Source organism: Podarcis bocagei, assembly GCF_964188305.1.
Source record: "Podarcis bocagei genome assembly, chromosome: 11".
Taxonomy (NCBI): Eukaryota; Metazoa; Chordata; class Lepidosauria; order Squamata; family Lacertidae; genus Podarcis; species Podarcis bocagei.
Window position 1 is genome coordinate 27533447 of NC_138136.1, and position 18944 is coordinate 27552390.

At 42.5% G+C, this 18944-nt stretch overlaps 1 protein-coding gene across 1 annotated transcript in view; it reads right to left on the minus strand.

Moving 5' to 3' along the window:
* Nucleotides 1-18716, minus strand: part of LOC308596978 (uncharacterized protein) — a 68432-nt gene extending 49716 nt beyond the window's left edge. Inside the window, exons 1-7 of the mRNA XM_081212417.1 lie at nucleotides 18680-18716; nucleotides 11944-12018; nucleotides 9667-9791; nucleotides 7268-7405; nucleotides 6197-6246; nucleotides 5541-5640; nucleotides 4418-4506 (exon numbers count right to left, since the gene is read on the minus strand). Coding sequence (XP_081068543.1) covers nucleotides 4418-4506; nucleotides 5541-5640; nucleotides 6197-6246; nucleotides 7268-7393 — 365 coding nt within the window. The 5' untranslated portion in view covers nucleotides 7394-7405; nucleotides 9667-9791; nucleotides 11944-12018; nucleotides 18680-18716. The remainder of the gene's footprint in view (nucleotides 1-4417; nucleotides 4507-5540; nucleotides 5641-6196; nucleotides 6247-7267; nucleotides 7406-9666; nucleotides 9792-11943; nucleotides 12019-18679) is intronic.
* Nucleotides 18717-18944: the final 228 nt, after the last annotated feature.

The following is an 18944-nucleotide window of genomic DNA, read 5'->3' on the forward strand; positions in this document are numbered from 1 at the left end:
CGCTCCCATTATTTTGGGGATGAGCTGGCTAGCGCTACATGATCCGCTGGTGGGCTGGCATCAAAGAGTGGTTTCCTTTGGTTCGGCACATTGCTTAGAACACTGCAAAGGGGAAAAGGGTTCAGCAGGGGCCCAAGCCACCCTAGCAGGGACTGAAGTAATGGAGAAGGTGAAGGTACCACCACAGTATGCAGATCTCAGCGACGTGTTCAGCGAGAAGGAAGCTGACCAACTACCCCCGCATAGGCCCTTTGATTGCCAGATCAATTTACTCCCTGGAGCACAGCTTCCTGTAGGCAAGTTGTATGCCATGTCAGACAGAGAAATGCAGGAGTTGCGAGAGTTCATTGACAAGAACCTGAAGAGAGGCTTCATCAGAGAGTCCAAAGCAGCGGGAGGTAGCCCAGTGTTCTTTGTGGATAAAAAACACACGAACAAGCCGAGACTTGTATGTGATTTTAGGCTGTTAAATGCAGTGACAGAACCAGTGGCTTTCCCTATGCCCAGGATTGATGATATTTTGACCAGGGTGCGGAAGGGAAAGATTTTTACAAAGCTGGATCTAAGGGGGGCGTACAACCTGATACGTATAAGGAAAGGGGATGAATGGAAAACCACCATGTTCACACCTTTGGGGGCATTTGAATATCTCGTTATGCCTTTTGGATTACAAGCAGGCTCAGCGTGTTTTCAAGCGTTTATGAACCACGTACTGGGTCCTTTGCTCTACAAGAATTGCGTCGCCTTCCTAGATGATGTGTTGGTGTATTCGGAGAATGAGGAGCAACATGTGAGAGACGTCAGAGAAGTGTTGAGCAGGCTGCGAGCCAACAGGCTGTGGGTGAAACTGGAGAAGTGTCAGTTTCATACCAAGGAGGTGGAATTCCTGGGGTACCTCCTGTCAGACAAGGGAATGGCCATGGATCCCGGCAAGGTTCAGGCAGTGCTGGAATGGAAAACACCCAAAACCAAGAAGGATGTGCAGAGGTTCCTAGGGTTTGGGAACTTTTATCGTAAGTTCATCCGAAACTTCGCCCACCTGACGGCGCCCATTACGGACTGTCTCAGCAGTAAAAAGAAGTTTGTTTGGACGGCGGAGGCGGGACGAGCGTTTGAGGAACTGAAAAGGGCCTTCGCCTCTGAAGAACAACTTCTGCATGTGGATTTACAAAAAAGGCTGAGGGTCGAAACAGACGCATCTGACAGAGCCATAGGGGCGGTGCTTCTTCTGCAGCCGGAGAAGGAGGAGTCAGAGTGGCGACCGTGTGCCTTCTTTTCGCGAAAGCTGAACAAATCCGAGAGGAACTACACGGTGTACGACCGGGAGCTTCTTGCTATTCATGAGGCTTTCCGGAGATGGAGGCACCTGCTAATTGGGGCACAACATAAGGTGCAAGTGTGCACGGACCATAAGAATCTAGAGTACTGGAGAACTGCGCGAGTGCTCAACCAACGGCAGTTGAGATGGGCCCAGGAGTTCTCCAAATTTAACTTTGAGATATGTTACGTGCCAGGCCCAGAGAACGTTAGGGCGGACGCTCTCTCACGCAAACCCGAATATTTGGAGGGGGAGGGGGCACCCGAAGAGACACATGTCATTCCAGAAGACCGCTGGGTGTGTGGGGCGGTATTGGTGGGGCAAAGGGAATTGGTAGAGGAAACAGTGCATGATGAATACGCCCAGGACAAACTCAGGTGTCTCAGGAGGGAGGGAGACAAACCCGGGGGTTTTGAGGAGAGAAACGGGGCGTTGTACTACAAGGGAGCGTTATATATACCTGAAGGGGAATTAAGGGAGAAGGTACTCAAGCAACTGCACGATAGCCCCACAGCAGGGCATTCTGGGCAACACAAAACCATGTGGCTGGTTACCAGGGAATTTTGGTGGCCCAAGGTCAGGGAAGATGTGCGGGAGTATGTGAGAGGGTGTGACCAATGCCAACGAGCCAAGGGGGAGAGGCGGGCACCGGCAGGTTTATTAGAACCACTACCCACACCTGAAAGACCATGGGAAACAGTGGCAATAGATTTCATGACTGATCTGCCGAGGTCTAGAGGGAAAACAGCCATCATGGTTGTGGTAGATCTGTTAACTAAAATGGCCCATTTCATAGCCTGCTCACATGCGGTCACAGCAGAAGAAACCGCTAAATTGTTTGTAGAAAATGTGTTTAGGTTGCATGGCGCCCCCTTGAGGGTGGTTTCAGACCGAGGGAAACAATTTACTTCCAGGTTCTGGAGGAAGCTCATGAGCTTACTGCATGTTGAAGTTAATTTCTCAACTGCCCGTCATCCAGAAACCAACGGGCAGGCGGAAAGAGCTAATGGTGTCCTCCAGCAGTATTTGAGGTGTTATGTGAATGACAGAGAAAATGATTGGGTGGAGAAGCTGGCGTTGGCAGAATTTGCCTACAACAATGCAGAGAACGTGTCCACGGGAATGAGCCCCTTTTTGGCTAATCACGGGTGCCATCCCCGAGCCTTCCCAGGGGGGGAAGGGGAGAACTGGAGCGTTCCAGCTGCAGAACAGTTCGTTGAAGAAATGGAAGCGATCCATCGCCAGCTCCAACTTAACTTAAACAGGGCTAAGGAGGAATATAAGAGGCAGGCAGACAAAAACAGAAGGGAAGGTGAAACCATTAGGGTGGGGGACCAGGTGTGGCTGTCAACCAAAGGGTTACCATTCAAAGGGGGTTGTAAGAAGTTAAGACCCAAAAGGCTGGGTCCATTTGAAGTCACGCAGCAGGTCAACCCAGTGGCTTTCAGACTCCGGTTACCGAACCACATGAAGCTGCACCCAGTTTTCCACAGGTCGTTGCTGTCACCGTATAAAGGAGACAGAGAAGGGAGGGTCACTAGGGGGCCAGCAATGGAGGAGAAGGAACACAGCTACCAGGTTGCGGAGATCCTCGATTCCAGGTGGAAGGGAGATCAAGTAGAGTATTTGGTAATGTGGGAAGGGGAACCGGAGTCGGAAAACACCTGGGTTAGGGCAGAGGATGTCAATGACGAAGTTTTAATAGAAACTTTTCATCAGAGGTTCCCACGTAAACCTCAGCCCGTAGCGAGGTTCCGGAGGAAATACTTTGCCACCACCGACGAAGAAGAGGAGTTGGAGGGGTTCACAGATTCCGAGGAGGAGGAGGATTCAGCGAGCCAGGACGGCGATCGATGGAGGGAATTGTTCGAGACGTCTGAAGATGAAGAAGATTCTTTTCGGGGTTTTTACCCTTCATCTCCCAGAGGAGAGGAAATGGGAGGGGGTGAGGGGGGCCCTGGAGGGGAGGTGGATGTCAGGGAACTGCCATCGGAGGAACAGGCGGAGGGGCTCAGGGAGGAAGAAAGAGACTCAACAGCTGAGGCAGGAACCAGCAGGGGGAGGAGTGAATCTCTGAGGGAATGCGAGCAGGAGGGAGGGCTCAGAGACGCTTCCAGTGAGAACAGTGGGGAGGTATCTGAGGCGCCCGTGGGGAGACCCACGCCTCGCCGGAAACTGTCACGCCGTGAATCCAGGAGACGCGTTTCCGTCAAGGAGCTTCTTTGCTGGAAGCGCTTCCGCCGGCAGCCACTGTCAGACTCTACGAGTGACTAGAGCAGACATGTCTGAGGAGCTCTGTCACGCACAGAGGTTTGTGGAGCCGCACAAACTCTGAGGGAGTACGCTTTTACGCACAAGCAGCTAATCATTCCCTCACAGTGTGCATTGTTCTCCTTTCACTCATACCTTTGTCAGATAATGCTCACAGAAATCAAATACGTGAGTTGTGCTTAAATGGCAAGCCTCTCAGCCATCCAAAGAACAAGCAAAACTGAATAAATTGTCCCATTTATTACAAAAGGTTTTTACTACATATCATTTTAGGATTTGCAGTAATGAAACTTGACAACCCGCATTTAAGTTCTTATTCATAGATCATTGTTTTCTCCATTCATCCCCACACCCTACTCCTTATTTTGCATGCTGACCACTTAGTGGACCGGACCTCCCAGCCCCACTTTTCCCTCAGTAAGCCCCATTCTTTCCCAGACTTTTAGCAAAGGGGGAAAATATGAAGAAAGGCAAAAGGGAAACTGGGGCAGGAGGGCATGATAAGGACTCAATTGTCATCAAAACACTGAAGGAACCGTGACCACGTACCTCAATTCTGTGGGTCACTTTTGACACAAGTTTAAGGATCTGTGCAGTAAGAGATACAATTTCTCTGAGTATTTTTGGCAGCTTTCAAGAATGATATGTAAGTTTACTATATATATATATATATATATATATATATGCATACACACACACACATACATAAACAGGACCCCATAATCCTCTAATCCTCAACACAACACAGATGCTGGTCACCATTTTATTCAGGTTATCTCCTTCTGGATCAATTTCATTCACAATATCAAATGTCTCTCTACTGCTTACCTAAGCTTGTCAGTAAGTGCTTCTAAAGAATTGTTTGACTGCAACATAAGAGCAGCTCGAGAACTTAATCCTTCTGTAAGCAGCAGCACCTGTGGAAGAAGTCATACACAAAATTATTCCTAAAATCACCTCAGTTTCTCTTTCTTCTTTGTTAAAATCTTACTTTTTTAAAAAAATGAAGTTACATTATGGTGACATCTGGCAAAAGAAAAATGATGTTTAAATGGAAGGTGTGTGTTGACTGTACAGTGGGAGAGTGGAGGACTATCTGCAACTGTGTGCCTGCGCTCTGTTTTTGCCCTTGGTGATTTATGTGTCTTTCACTTGGTTTCTTTGGGTTCGACTTTTTGTGTTCAATGCTTCATATAACCTTCTGGTCTACTTTGCCCAATTCTACATACTGAACCTTCTATATATGCACCCGGTATCTATTTCAGGCTGAAATCTCCATAATGTCTGGGTCTAGCTTCAGTAGAAACAAATCAAGTGAACTAATGAAATATTCCATGCAAAACAATAATCGCCCAGATTACAGCACACCCCTAGCAGAGGGAAACCATGTGGACAAGGACCCAAAGATGGGTATCCTCAAATACGGGGGATTTTCCCCTAAAATTGTCAATATTGGAACAGAATTGCTATGCAGGCACATTCATCTCTGCCTTCTTTAATCAATTCCTATGCAACTCCACTTGAACTTCCTTAGTGGTGGGTCCTGTTTACATACCCTCCTTTTAATCTCACGCCCGCACTGCATGCAAACCTTTTAAGTTCGTGCATTTGACCCAAATACCCCTTTAAAATGTGCACTCCCCTCAATTAGAGCTTTGCACTTACTTTCTAATATGCATTTTAACAAGGTGTATTTTACAAAAAGTTAAGAAACTCTCAACTACTCCCTCTCTCATCCGACTACCAACCACGCCCTCAATCAAATTATCAACGTATGTTGGTAGGTTAGGAAAAAGAATGTGAAGTGAACCCCCCCCCCGCCCACACACACACACAGCTCCAGGAAATCTGAACACCTATTTTTGAGGGGGGGGGAAGCCCTTTTCACAGTCTCATATATATGCTGATAACTTTCAAAAAGTACTGAGGTGAGTTTTGTATACCACTTTACCTGCCTTTCTAGCTGTAGTACTTGAGCCTTCAAAAAATTAACACGTCTTTCCTCAAAGCATTCGTTCTTCCCTTCCTTTATGAGCTGCTCATATTGGCTTCTAAGAAATAAAATGTATTTCCTTGTAAAGAATGTCGAACAAACACATAATGCTACATTGATATTTAATAAGTACAATTTATTGGAACAACTGGAAATGATGTTAAATGCAGAAAAGAGATTTCTTTTTGTCTCCTGCTTTTAGCCAATTATTCCAAAACCCTGTTATTGTTCTGAAAATTGCCTTCTATCTGTTTTATTGTACTACAAATAACTTATTGCCTTGAAAAGCCTTAAATGTTTCTGAAGTATCCGTTCATTTCTCACCATCTCCATGCGGGAAGCAACTCTGAATACACAAATACTAACTACTTTTGTCCTCAAATACATGCTGGCAAAGAAATGAGCAGCTATATAAATCATAGATCAGGGAGATTCAAGCCGATTTCTAACATTATGGGCTCACACAAGAACTGAATAACTAATTTTCCTTCTATAAATTTCTCAGTATCCTCTGCCATAATTTTGTCATCCTTGGCTTTCAATACATGACCTCACAGATAAAACAAAAGCTGTTTTCATAAATCTAGGGCTTTGTTATCAATTTCTTTCAGTACCTTAAATCTTCTAATTCATACTTTAATCTTAGATTTTCCTCTTGCAGTTTCTAAGAAAAAGTAAAAAATACTATGGTTAAATATACTATTAGGACTTGTAAATAGTATTTTTAAGTTACACAAACAGTAGTTTATATTCATTTATATATAAACATTTGTCACGTATAAATAGAAACATTTTACACCCAAAAACATTATTTCAACTAGTATTGTAAACTAAGATTTCAAAGCTATATAAATGTAATCTTGACTGCATCACAAATAACTATTATCACAAGCATGTGTTAACAGTTTATAAAGACCATTATTTCATCCCAAAGGGAAAGATTTATATAAAATAAGTTTAAACTTAATCATCAAAGTTCAACATCATGTATTCCAACTTCCCCTCATGCAACAAAAATTGCTGTCTCCTCCCTGTACCCATACAAATCTGTTCCAGAGGAAGAATACAGGAAGAAGGGAATTCCCATTGCAGTACAGAAATCCATTCTACTTGTACACTACAGATACCATTGGATTTCATCCAATAGGAGGAAATAAAAGATGAAGGGTGAGCCACAAACTGGAGAAATATGGCATATATGGTGAAATAAAAAATAACATCATAAAGCACCATCTAAAAAGATTTGTTGAAGACCTCAGTGTTACTTTAATGTCAATGATAATACCTTATAAAGCAGATACAATTCTGGGTTCTCAGAGAACAATTCATGTGTTAAGTTCTTGCAGGGAGAAGACTTGGAAAAGAAGTATAATTAAGTTTTGCCCTAACCCTAATAATTTATAACATCTGCACTTGGATCTCCTTCCATGCACATCAAATATCTCTGCAATCCCATAATATTATGGGTGACATCTAATCCTCAAAGCAGACCTGCTGAAATAAATAGATTTAAGTAACCATTCATTTCAATGGGTCTGAGTACTCCTCAGTAGGATCTCACCCTATGTTTTAAGAACCCAGCTGAAACACAACTCATCTGAAAATACTACTTTGCTAAAATATCAAGCCCTGTTGCTTTTTTATGCAAAAAACTGTATACAAATACAACCTTTTTTCTTTTTTACCTTTTGCTCACTCCTGTTCATAAAAGGAGTGTGAAGTTCATTGTTCTGTTTATCCCCTCTCAACAGTGAATTATCTTGACATACTGAACCCTGAGACGTGAGGCTGCTTGCAGGGAGCTTGGCCATGGGCCTTCCAACCTTTAAAATAAACACAGCCACATTTTAATGGTTTTTTTTAAAAAAACTGGACTTCACAAACACAGACATCAACAAAAGTAGGCAACATTAGACAAAACTGTGTAGGTAGCACTTTCAAGCAATTGTACTCCTGAATTTAATAAGGGTTTTCTTTAAAATGACTTGTGTCTCTATTTTTTGCTACAGTTCTTGAAAAATATGTACAGTAAACCTTAATATGCACACATCATTTCAGTTTCAAAATGCAGGCTAGTTATTCTGTTTGTATGTAATAATCTTCTGCTTAGATCAGTGAAAGAATCCTGATAAACGTTTATCTGAAACAATGACTGCTGCAGCGATGAAGGATTACCAACTACAGTGAGCAGGGCTGGATTAACCATTGTGCTAAATAACTTTACTAATGAGCCCCACCAGCATAAATGTATTATGGTTTCTTCAATATGAAGAATATTATGCTCATCCCATCTTGCACTGAGTTCTTTTGTTAACATCATTCTACAATTTACTAAGCAGACAAGCCGTAGCCACATCCACCGTGATAGGAAAACTGAGAATAATGAGAATAATCTCTTCTAACAAGATCACAAAAAAGGAGTGAGAAAGCCTATGGATGTGCATTCATCTATTACAGATTAACAAAGTATCGTTTAATTCTCCTTTTATGTCCCTAAAGTAGTGGTTTTGAAATTGGATTCCTCAAAAACACAGAAGGCTCCTCAATCAGAAGATGTATAATTGCTATTTATTTATTTTAAGGTATTCCTAGGATGCTTTTCTGGAGAATGCCCTTCCAAAATGGTTTAAAATTGTAATAAACAACATGAAGGAAAAAGTGACACAGCAAAAGATAAAAAGAAAGCACCCAATTACCTCAGAAAATCAGAAAAGCCAATAAAACATAATTAGAAAATAGCCACAATCAATTATTATTACCTACAAACAGAAAAAGATTACAAACAATTAACCATGATTCATTGAAGGCCTGTTGGAAAATACAGTACAGGTCTTTAAGCTTTCCAGAATCCCTGAAAAATGAAAGCTAGTTGCAGGTCTGATACAAGGAAGTTCTTAAGCCATGGGGCCACCTCGGAAAAGGCCCTCTTCCTCGCAGCCACCAGCCTCACTGGCCTAGGGGATGGACACACCAGGAGGGGGTCCCAGTGCAGATCTCAGCATGCAAACAGGATGGTACACATGCAGGAAGTCCAAGAAACAGCTTGAACCCAATGTTTAGGGCCTTAAATGTTACTCTAAACTGGCTGTAGATACGAACCAGAAACCATTGGAGCCGATACAACAGGGCTCTGGCAGATGTACTCTGGACCAGCTGAAGTTTCCAACCTAGCTTTAAAGGTAGCCCCACATACAGTGCATTACAGTAGTCTAATCTGGACGAGACTAGAGCACGGAGCACTGGGGCTATGGCACATCTCTCTGGACTTGCTGTAGAGCATTTCTCTAAAGTCATTTACCTATTATCTACATGGCTAGGTTCAAGATGCTGGTCTTGGTGTATAAAGGCCTATACAGCTTCGGACCAGGACACCTCAAAGACTGTTTCACCCCTATATACCCATTCAATCACTGCACTCTGCAGGTAACGGCCTCATGTTCCACACAATATAGGAATCAGGCCTTTAGCATCTACCTGTTGGAATCTCCTCCCCTTAAATACTGTTGTTGTTTAGTCGTTTAGTCGTGTCCGACTCTTCGTGACCCCATGGACCAGAGCACGCCAGGCACTCCTGTCTTCCACTGCCTCCCGCAGTTTGGTCAAAATACTAGACAAGTGTTATTGGTTATCTTTTTGGTGCCTACTGAAGCCCTTTTTCTTCCAACACAACTTTTAAGTTGAGAGCTTTCTCAGTCTCCATCTGTACTGGTATTGTTTTTAAGAAGCTTTTATTATTGCTTGTTGTTTGCCACCCTGAGCTCCTTTTATTTATTTATTTCATTTATTATGTGTTTGTTTGTTTGCTTGTTTATTATATTTCTATACCGCCCTTCACCGTACGATCTCAAGGCGGTTCACAGAATAAAATACAGGATAAGAACAAGTTAATTCAACAAATAAACCAATGTTATTTACAATATTCATATCCCACCTTTCTGAATGACAATTGGTCTTCAAGACAAAGAACAATAAATGAAAGCTGATACATAACAATACGATAATAAATTTCTATTAAAAAAGCAGTAGCAATTTATAAAGGCTCATGGGGAGAGCAGGGGAGAGCTCGGAATAAAGCATCTGAGACCTTAAGCTGCTTGTATGACTGTTCCAGCTGCTGGTCTTCAAAGTTGGTACCAGCTGTTTCAGTCTCTGAGAGAACAGTGCTCCCCTTATACAGGCAGCTACAGAGTCTGAAGCTCCTGGCTCTTCCTAGTTACAGGGAGGTTAAAGAGAGGGATGAAAGTGTTTACTTCTCAGGGCAAAATAATCAGGAGAGATTCAAATCTTCACTAGCAAGTTAACCAGCTTAAGGAAACTTTCCGTATTTTTCGCACCATAGGACGCACCGGACAATAGGACGCACTTTGTTTTAGAGGGGGGAGAACAAGAAAAAAAAATTCTCCCTCTCTCTGCCCAGCGCCCCTTCAGTGAAGCAGCAGGAGGCGCTGCACAGAGAGGGAGAGAACTTTCCCCCTCTTGTTTTCCCGCTCTAAAAGAAGGTGCCGTTTAAGGTGCGTTCAGGCGGCTACCTTGGAAGCCTGGAGAGCGAGAGGGGTCGGTGTGCACTGACCCCTCTCGCTCTCCAGGCTTCAGGTTCCTTTCGACCTGCTCTTTGGGGCTGGCGGGGGGAAGCCCACCACCAGCCCCAAAGAGCAGGTCAGGGAGCAGCGGAAAGGCGCAGCGGAGAGGCTCCTGCCATAGCCGCGCGTCACCTCTCCAGCCGGGAGAGAGTCGCGGGGCTATGGCGTCTTCGCTCCATAGGACGCACACACATTTCCCCTTCATTTTTGAAGGGGAAAAAGTGCGTCCTATAGAGCGAAAAATACGGTGATTTGAATTTTGAGAACTGGAGTCTGAGGAACAGTTATTATCCTTGTAAAGAAAGGACAAAGCATTCAGTATTGTTCAGATGCTGACACGCTTTAGCAAGTAACACAAACCAATGTGACATTTGCACAGTGATCTAAGACATGGAGAATTTAAAGGAGATCAGGACAACAGATTACAAACTTGAATACAGAAAATAATTCAGATTGCTTAGTGACAAGCCCTGCAAGAATCTTGACCAACTGTTGCATTTTATTTTATTTCGCTCGTTATGAGAATGTCTCCATTTTATAAGGGTGCATATTCATTTCCATAAGCTATGTAGGTAGTTCTTCACTGAGGTCTGCATCTATTGTACACTTATGGTAGTGAACACAAATGCCATTGATCCCAGTAGGAAGGCTTGCAGGCATGACACATTCAGTGTCAAACGAAGGTCTCTAATTAGTGAATAGTTCCGGTCTGACAGAAAAGGCCTTAACCTTCACAGGGAATAATGAGCTAGGCAATGTCTGAAGCACCCAAATAAGCTTCTGTGAACAAGAATGGCACTGAGAACTGCTTTAAATGTGCTAAAATGACAGACATCAGTGACCGAACAGTGAACCGTACACTTGGCAATGAACAGGAAAATGCCTGCTATAGGAAAGGGTGCTGGTCTTTGTTTTTTCTCTTGTGCATCTGAACTCGGGACTAAATCTGATAGACCACATTATTTGGTAGACTTATTTAAAACAAAACTAGGAGATTTGTGGAATACAGATAATTGTCTGAAATCTTTGTCCTTTTAACAGTATTTATAATATGAAAGCATGTGGCAACTTCCCTGAACATCATAACAAACTCAGTTTTTAAAGAACATTTATAAAAAGCTCATTAGCAAAGACAAGACTTTAATAGAAGGGTAGCACCAGAAACAGTTTGAATGGCAAGTTATTAACATTGTGACTAAACAAGAGGTAGAAGCTTGAACATGATTCTAACTGTCCAATATGTCGTTATTCAATTACTGTACATCAAAACATTTAAGAATCTCCACACATATTATTAAGAGCTGAACAAGATGTGGAAGGATGAAAAACATTTAATAAGGAATAAAGCATTCTACCTGCCACAATGCTTTGTGTCGTATAAGTACAATTCAAAGAAAGATACCCTTTGGTGGCGCAGTGGGTCAGCATGTCCAGATGTTAATCAGAAGGTTGGTGATTCAAGCCCACCCAGGGACAGCTGTGGGCAGGATTCCTGCATTGCATGGGTTGGACTAGATGACTCTCAGGATCCCTTCCAACTCTACAACTCTACGAGGTACCATACGCCAACACTATCCAAACCTGCAAAGTATGGCCCGACATTCAGGGTGTGTTCTAAGTGGCTTCAGATTGTGGTTTGGCCAGAGTGAAACAAATGATGCTCTCGATTTCAAATGCAAAGGTAAGCCAAGGATGATGGTCTGATGCTCCCACTCACTAGCAGAGAGAAGTGAAGGGAGAGCAACCTGTGCATTCAAGGTAAGCTAGCAACCTTCACTTACCATGACATGTGACTGCAGCCAAAACCAGTTCACTTTGGATGTCAAAGAGAGGCAGCCTCAGAACCAGGCCTACCACTGCTGGCATAAAGAAAAGGAGAACATGTTGTCTCTGCAGTCAACACAATAACAGAAAATTGCAGCGGCAACATAATTCATCAGCAGTTTCCCTCTCCTGCTGTCCAGCTGTGAAATGTGATTGTACCTATCTCAGTTTTTTTATTATCCTTAAATGGAGCTGGCAGTAGCTAAGGCGGGTTGCATCCCAAAACATCTAGAGGGCACCATCTTGGCAAAGGCTGTTCTGAACAATACACAAGTAACTGTGGTTCCTAATCACAAAGCCCTTACTGCTAAGCAGAAATTATTTTATTATAGGACCTTAAAACACAGAGGGTCAAATAATGCAATACGCACTTTTTGCTTTGTTGAAACCATAAGGAAAAGTTACATGAATACAGAAATTTGTGTATAATATACTGTATCACATCAAGAATAATCTGCATGATTTCTCACACATAGGTTTAATCTGTGCTGTTCCTTGCCCTGTCATGTTCACATCCAGGTGAAGCCAATGGCACACCCAGCAATAGGACCAGGCATGGCGCCAATCCCGGGTAACTGAGTAAAGGGGGCTTAGAGGGCACCATCTTTATGGTGTCTGAACATGGATAAACCAACTATTTTTTGAAGCAACACACTTTCAGACCTGGGGTCACTAATAAATTCTAGCTTCTCATTCCAGGTTTTGCTTTGTTTTTTGAAAGCAGCATAGCATTACAGCATTTCGTATCTTTCTGTCATTGACACTGCATTTAATATACTGTATTTTCTCTATCTGCATACAGAAGTCAGACAGGATTTCTTAGGTTATGCTTTCCTCATCCTTCAGTAGAATCTTAAAGAGTGAAGTGCTGCCCTCTAGAGGAATATTTTGCAAGGGAAAATTGTGTAACTTTCTCAGCTCCTTTCTTTTTACTGTAATAGAGAATTCCAAAATACTTTACAGTATTTATAATTTATTTTTAAATATACTTCTTAATATAATAAAATTTCTGAGCAGCTTAAGGTAAAAGTGTAACAACAAAAACGCAAACAACATTCAATATGTCTTATGTTTTACTGTGGTTTTCTAATTTGATGGAAGCCACCCAGAGTGGATGGGGTAAGCTAGTCAGATGGGTGTGGTACAAAAATTAGTAGTAGTAGCAGTAGTAGTAGTAACCTAAGAATCATACCCATTTCTCCACAGAAGCAGAAGACTGGTTTGACAGATTTAATAACCATTTATATATTTGCCCCATAAGACCCCGAGATTCTATCACTTATCATCAATTCAAAGAGGTATTAGAGCTTAATTTGCCATAATTTCCAATCAATGACAAAACCACATGCCCAAATTATAAATACTGGAAAACTGGCAATCAAGTCACTTCTTCAAAAATATATCAAATGGTATCCAATAATTTCTATCACTAATGGAAGAAATCCAGAGTAGAGAAGGGAGAGAGGCAGTTTACAGTAATTTTTCTAGACATGAATTCTATTAATTATATCAGCATACTTTTGATCATGGATCAGGAAATTTTCCTACTACAATTTTTGCCATCTGGTATCACATTAGTTGGCTAAAGGTTTTCTGACATGTTGACAAACCATCTGACTTTGATAATGCAATATATTTCCTGTACAAATAAGGTATACTGCATATTGTGCGCTGGAGAAGTTACACAAAAGTTAATTACCACTTCACCTATGAAATGAGTTTTAAGCCACTCATACAGAGACTGCAGATGCTCTGCACCTTAGAATTTTTTTTAAAAAAAGTCTCATGTGAGGCAAAGCAGGATAGCAGCCCTCTGGCAGTGATTGTGCCACAGGTTCAATGCCTTCTGGCAGACCACATGAGACATCAACACAGAAATGTTATTCAGTGGCCTGAGTCCAATACGTTTAAATGTGCCCTTACTGGATGAACTGTGGATATATCTGTTCACAGTACTTTAATAAAATAAATTCATTACCTTGCATATTTAGATTTTTATTGACAGCTGTACACTAATGATTGAAATGCTTATTCTCAGTAAGCTAAATGAAAAGATAACTATACTATGAATAAAATTTGCCTAGGTTCACAAAACCAGATTGTCAAAACACTCAAGTTTTAGTGTGATTAAATATCAAGCTGACTAAATATTTCTAAACCAGTAGAAACTGATTTATATCAGTTATGGATGCCACTTTCAATAACAAGGTTATAAATCATATTTGGTGTTCATGCCAAGTTTTGCAGCTTACATAAGTCTAGGCTACAGTCCTTGGCATCTGTATCCATTCAACTCAGAAAAAATGCTACTGTTCCACTGGAGTCTAGCAACTTGCTATACTTACTAAATAGTAAGAATTTATAATAAGATGGAAAGCTGTAAGTCAACAGAAGCCTGATTATGGAACAATTAATCTATCTTGTCTTCTCTGGACTAATTATCATATACATTTAATACTAACTATGCATTTTAAATATGAAAGTGTTTTTATCTGCATTTCATGGGTAGACCAGGAAGTAGTTCCTGGCCCAACCTGTGTAAAAACTGCTACCTGATTTGTTAACAAAGAACTGTCATTCTAGTGTAGACCAGTGGTGCATCAAGCTCAGCCTTCTCAGCCATCCAAATCATAGGAGAATCATAGAATTGTAGAGTTGGAAGAGGTCCTGAGGATCATCTAGTCCAGCCCCCTGCACTGCAGAAATACGCAGCTGTCTCTTACAGGGATCGAACTTGCAACCTTGGTGTTATTAGCACCATGCTCCAATCTACAACCACAGAGCCAAGGACTTGCGGATCAGAAAGTCGGTGGTTTGAATCCCCGCGACGGGGTGAGCTCCCATTACTCGGTCCCAGCTCCTGCCAACCTAGCAGTTCGAAAGCACGTCAAAGTGCAAGTAGATAAATAGGTACCGCTCTGGCGGGAAGGTAAACGGCGTTTCTGTGCACTGCTCTGGTTCGCCAAAAGCGGCTTAATCATGCTGGCCACATGACCCAGAAGCTGTACGCCGGCTCCCTTGGCCAATTAAGCGAGATGAGCGCCGCAACCCCACAGTCGGCCACGACTGGACCTAATGGTCAGGGGTCCCTTTACCTTTACCAATCTATAAACATAAAATATGTGTCTACTGGATCAAGCCAATGGCTTACCTAGTCCAGCATCCTGTTCTCACAGTGGCCAACCAGATGCCTGTGTGAAGCCTGGAAGCTGTACATGAACACAACAGCATTTTGCCCCATTTACAATTTCCAGCAGCTGGTATTTAGAAGCAGAATAGCAGTGGAGGTAGAACATAGCCATCGTAGCTAGTAGCTTGTCCTCCATGAATTAGTGTAAACCTCTTTTACAGCCATCAAAGTTTGTGGTCATTACTACCTCCTACATAAGTGAGTTCCATTAACTATAGAGGCAACTCCTGATTTAGGCGTGTCTGAATAATGCGCAACTACACCGAACCCAGAAGTAGCCCCAAAACATCATAAAGATGTCACGAAAAGGAATAGAACAGGGCAGAGCAGGCGTACATGCTCCGTTGACGTACATGGGGCTCTGAAATAGAACCCCCGTGAAAAACAAGGATTGTCTTACACTGTATGAAGAAATACTTTACAGTGATACCTCAGTTTACAAACTTAATCTGTTCTGGAGGTCCATTCTTAAACCGAGGCGAACGCTTTCCCTACTGAGGCCTCCCGCCACCGGTGTTCAGCTTCTGTTCATCTTCCAGGGCAAAATTAGCTAACCAGAACATCTACTTCCAGTTTTGCAAAGTTTGCTGTCCAAATCATTCATTAACATGACTGTTGGTAGACCGAGGTACCACTGTATTTTATCTCCATCTCCTTGAGCATTTTGCCTGCACTTTTCTGAACCTTTCCCGATATCTACAATACTGAGGTGTGGCAACCAGAATTATACATATTATTTCAAATGTGGTCACAGCATAGATTTGTATAGTCACATTATGATACTGTCAGTTTTATTTTCATTTTTGTTTTTACAAGAATAGAAAACAGTATGGTAAAGTGCATCTTGTCTGTTATTAGAATCATGTCATTCTTTTAAATAGCTTCCAAAGTGTGTTTCAGTGTTATATTTTTCTGAATTAAGGTTATGTACACAATTCATGTTACTGCCCAACACCTGCAAGTTATATTTAACACACAAACCTATTTTGAGGATTTTATTAAATAACAAGGCAGAAGCAGTTCTCATTTCAATGCTAGAAAATACAAAAAATATTGGCTCAACGTATTAGACAGCTGAGCCAGAAAAAACAGCTCTAAGTTGACCTACTGTAGCACCAGAAAAAATGCATTTACACTGTGCCCAAAACTACTGAATTGATCAAACTACTTTCTATATTTCACCAATCAAATAGAAACTGCATTGCCAAATATACCTTCAACAGTATTTTAAAATAGGAATTATGAATGCAAGCCTCAGTTCTTTATTAATGCATTTTATTTCTCATTTTTTATTAAAAGAGCTTTATCCCACTCTTCAATATTTCTCTTTCCAAAATGAGTGGCTAGAATGCTGGACTTGAATACAAATCACCCTCAGCCACAAAGCTCACTGGATGAGCTTGAACCAGCCAAGCCATATTATCCTAACCTAGGACAATGATGCAACTAGAATTGTAAGGCTTCCTCACCATAGATTTGGTGTGGCTGCATTTGGAATGGTGTGTACAATCTAGTAACATCACCTCAGAAAGTATATTGTGAAGCTGGAAAAGGTTCAGAAAACAGCAACCAAAACAATCCAGATTCTATCCCCTGCATCTCCAGGTAAAACTGGGAAAGACTCCTGCCTGAAACCCTCGCAAGCTAGAAGAACAATGGTCTGAGTCAGTATAAGGCTGCTATCTATGTTCTTAAAAGTATGGACCACTGAACGATGGTCCTTGAGAAGCAACTAAGCAGTTTTAGTATTGCCAGTGGAACCACAAACCTGCTCCCCCTTTCCATTTTTTGTGACCAGAAAACAGGAGTATCAACTGAGAAATGCGGGCATCAAGATACACAGTTCAAACAGAATGCAGACTAGTGCAAACCTTGCACTGCTGGTGTGACAGAAGCAACTTTGAACAGCAGCCACATTCTCTGGGGACCACATCCTACATAATCTACCTTCTGCTATTTAATAATCTTCTATTACGTAGCACAAAAGCACTCAGGACGCACAATCCCAGGCCACTGGGTCTATTCTCTGGAAGGAACTATAGCTGTGCCAAGCAAACCGGTTGAAGTTGAGACCCTCTTTTTGTTTATTTTTGAGCTTGAATGAAGCACTCCTATCTTTTTGTTTATTTTTGAGCTTGAATGAAGCAGTCCTATCATTTGCACTTGCTGCCCTATTTTCAACTTACTAGTTAGTAAGTCCCATTGAACATAAAAGGACTTATTTCTGGCACAGCAAGTTTAACTCTGCACTGGAAGCCAGCAGGGAATATCTAGGAATTAAGAGTTAACTTTCTAGATTGGGTTTTCACTTTTATTCTAATGAAAATATTATATGAATACACACACACCATTATATAGCCTACAGCAGGTTCCAGAACAACTCAGATTTGTCATGTTCATTTGGCTCACCTCTTAGCCTTGATGCTTAACAACGAACAACAGCCATAATTTGAGTGTGTGCTGGGTGCTACATGTCATTTGCGCGGGGGGGGGGTACCTTTTTCATTTAAAAATAAGATTTTTTTACTGAAATTTTCTCAAACAATACATAACAAACAAAACATATATAGCAGATCCTGACTGTGAATTTTTTTTTTGGGGGGGGAGCATCCAGAGGACACAAAATAGCTAAGATGCAAAGGTCACCATACGGAAGACCGAAGGAGGTAATTTATAACTTTTTAAGCTAAAGGGGCCTCTCTTCCTATTGAGTTTAGCACTCCATCCATACCTGACTTGCTTCAGAAATTCAAGAAAACCCGCCAGAGAGAATGCTTCTCTTCACATGCTGCCAGGCCCAGAGGGGGGGGGGGCATATGGGCCACTTGGCCCGGGCCTCTGATTCCAAAGGGGGCCTCGGTCAGCATATTCAGAATCGCAGGGGGTATTCCCCATTTTTTCTTTATATGCAGATACGGTTCAAGCCTTGAAATAAAATTATTTGTCAGCATAACTTTTGTGAAAATTATTTCTATACTTACTTTTTATAAAACTTCAGTTATACCCAGGGTAAAAAGGGAGGGCACATTATCTACCTGGCCCCGGCCTCTGCCTGGCTCTGCATGCTGCTGCCTGTTTGGCACCAGAGCTGAGGGGAGGCACCCCCTGATCTCTGCCACTGGCCAGGAAACCTAGGGCCCCAGGGAGGCTGCATTCGCTGTCGGGGGGAAAGGTCGGGGTATAAATAGATAATAATGATGCTAATTCCCCGCATCTGAGGAAGAACCTGACAGAAAGAAGGGAGTCCTATCTAACCCTGTCTGTTGCCAGTGAAGGTGCAGCTTGCTTTCCTTTTCCCTCTCCATTCATTTTCCTTTTTATACCGTGCTTGTGAGCCCATGCGCAGGGGCTGGACTGCCTCTTGACACGTGCCCATCGTTCAGACGAGCGGGCCGTCTCAAGGATGGCGGGTAAAGTCACAGCTTTTGCGTCACTGAAAGCGACGTCGCCGCCCGCTCCACCGACTCCTGGCAAGAAGCAAAACACTCTCCCACGAACGCTACCTTGGCCGCGGCCCGAGGCAAAGGGACGGGGCGCTCGCCGCGCGAAGCCATGGCTCTCTCAACGAAAGAGGTCACCGCCAACAAGCCCTCTCCTCAGCCCGTTCCTCCCGCGCGACGCGTTTCCTAGGCAACGGGTCCTGCCAGGTACATACGAGCATTCACGGAGTATTTAAAGGGGGGACATAACTCGGGAAGTTTGAGGTACCCGCGTACTTATGTTACAGAACTTCGAATTATAAACGTGCCGTACAGCGGTAACGATGCG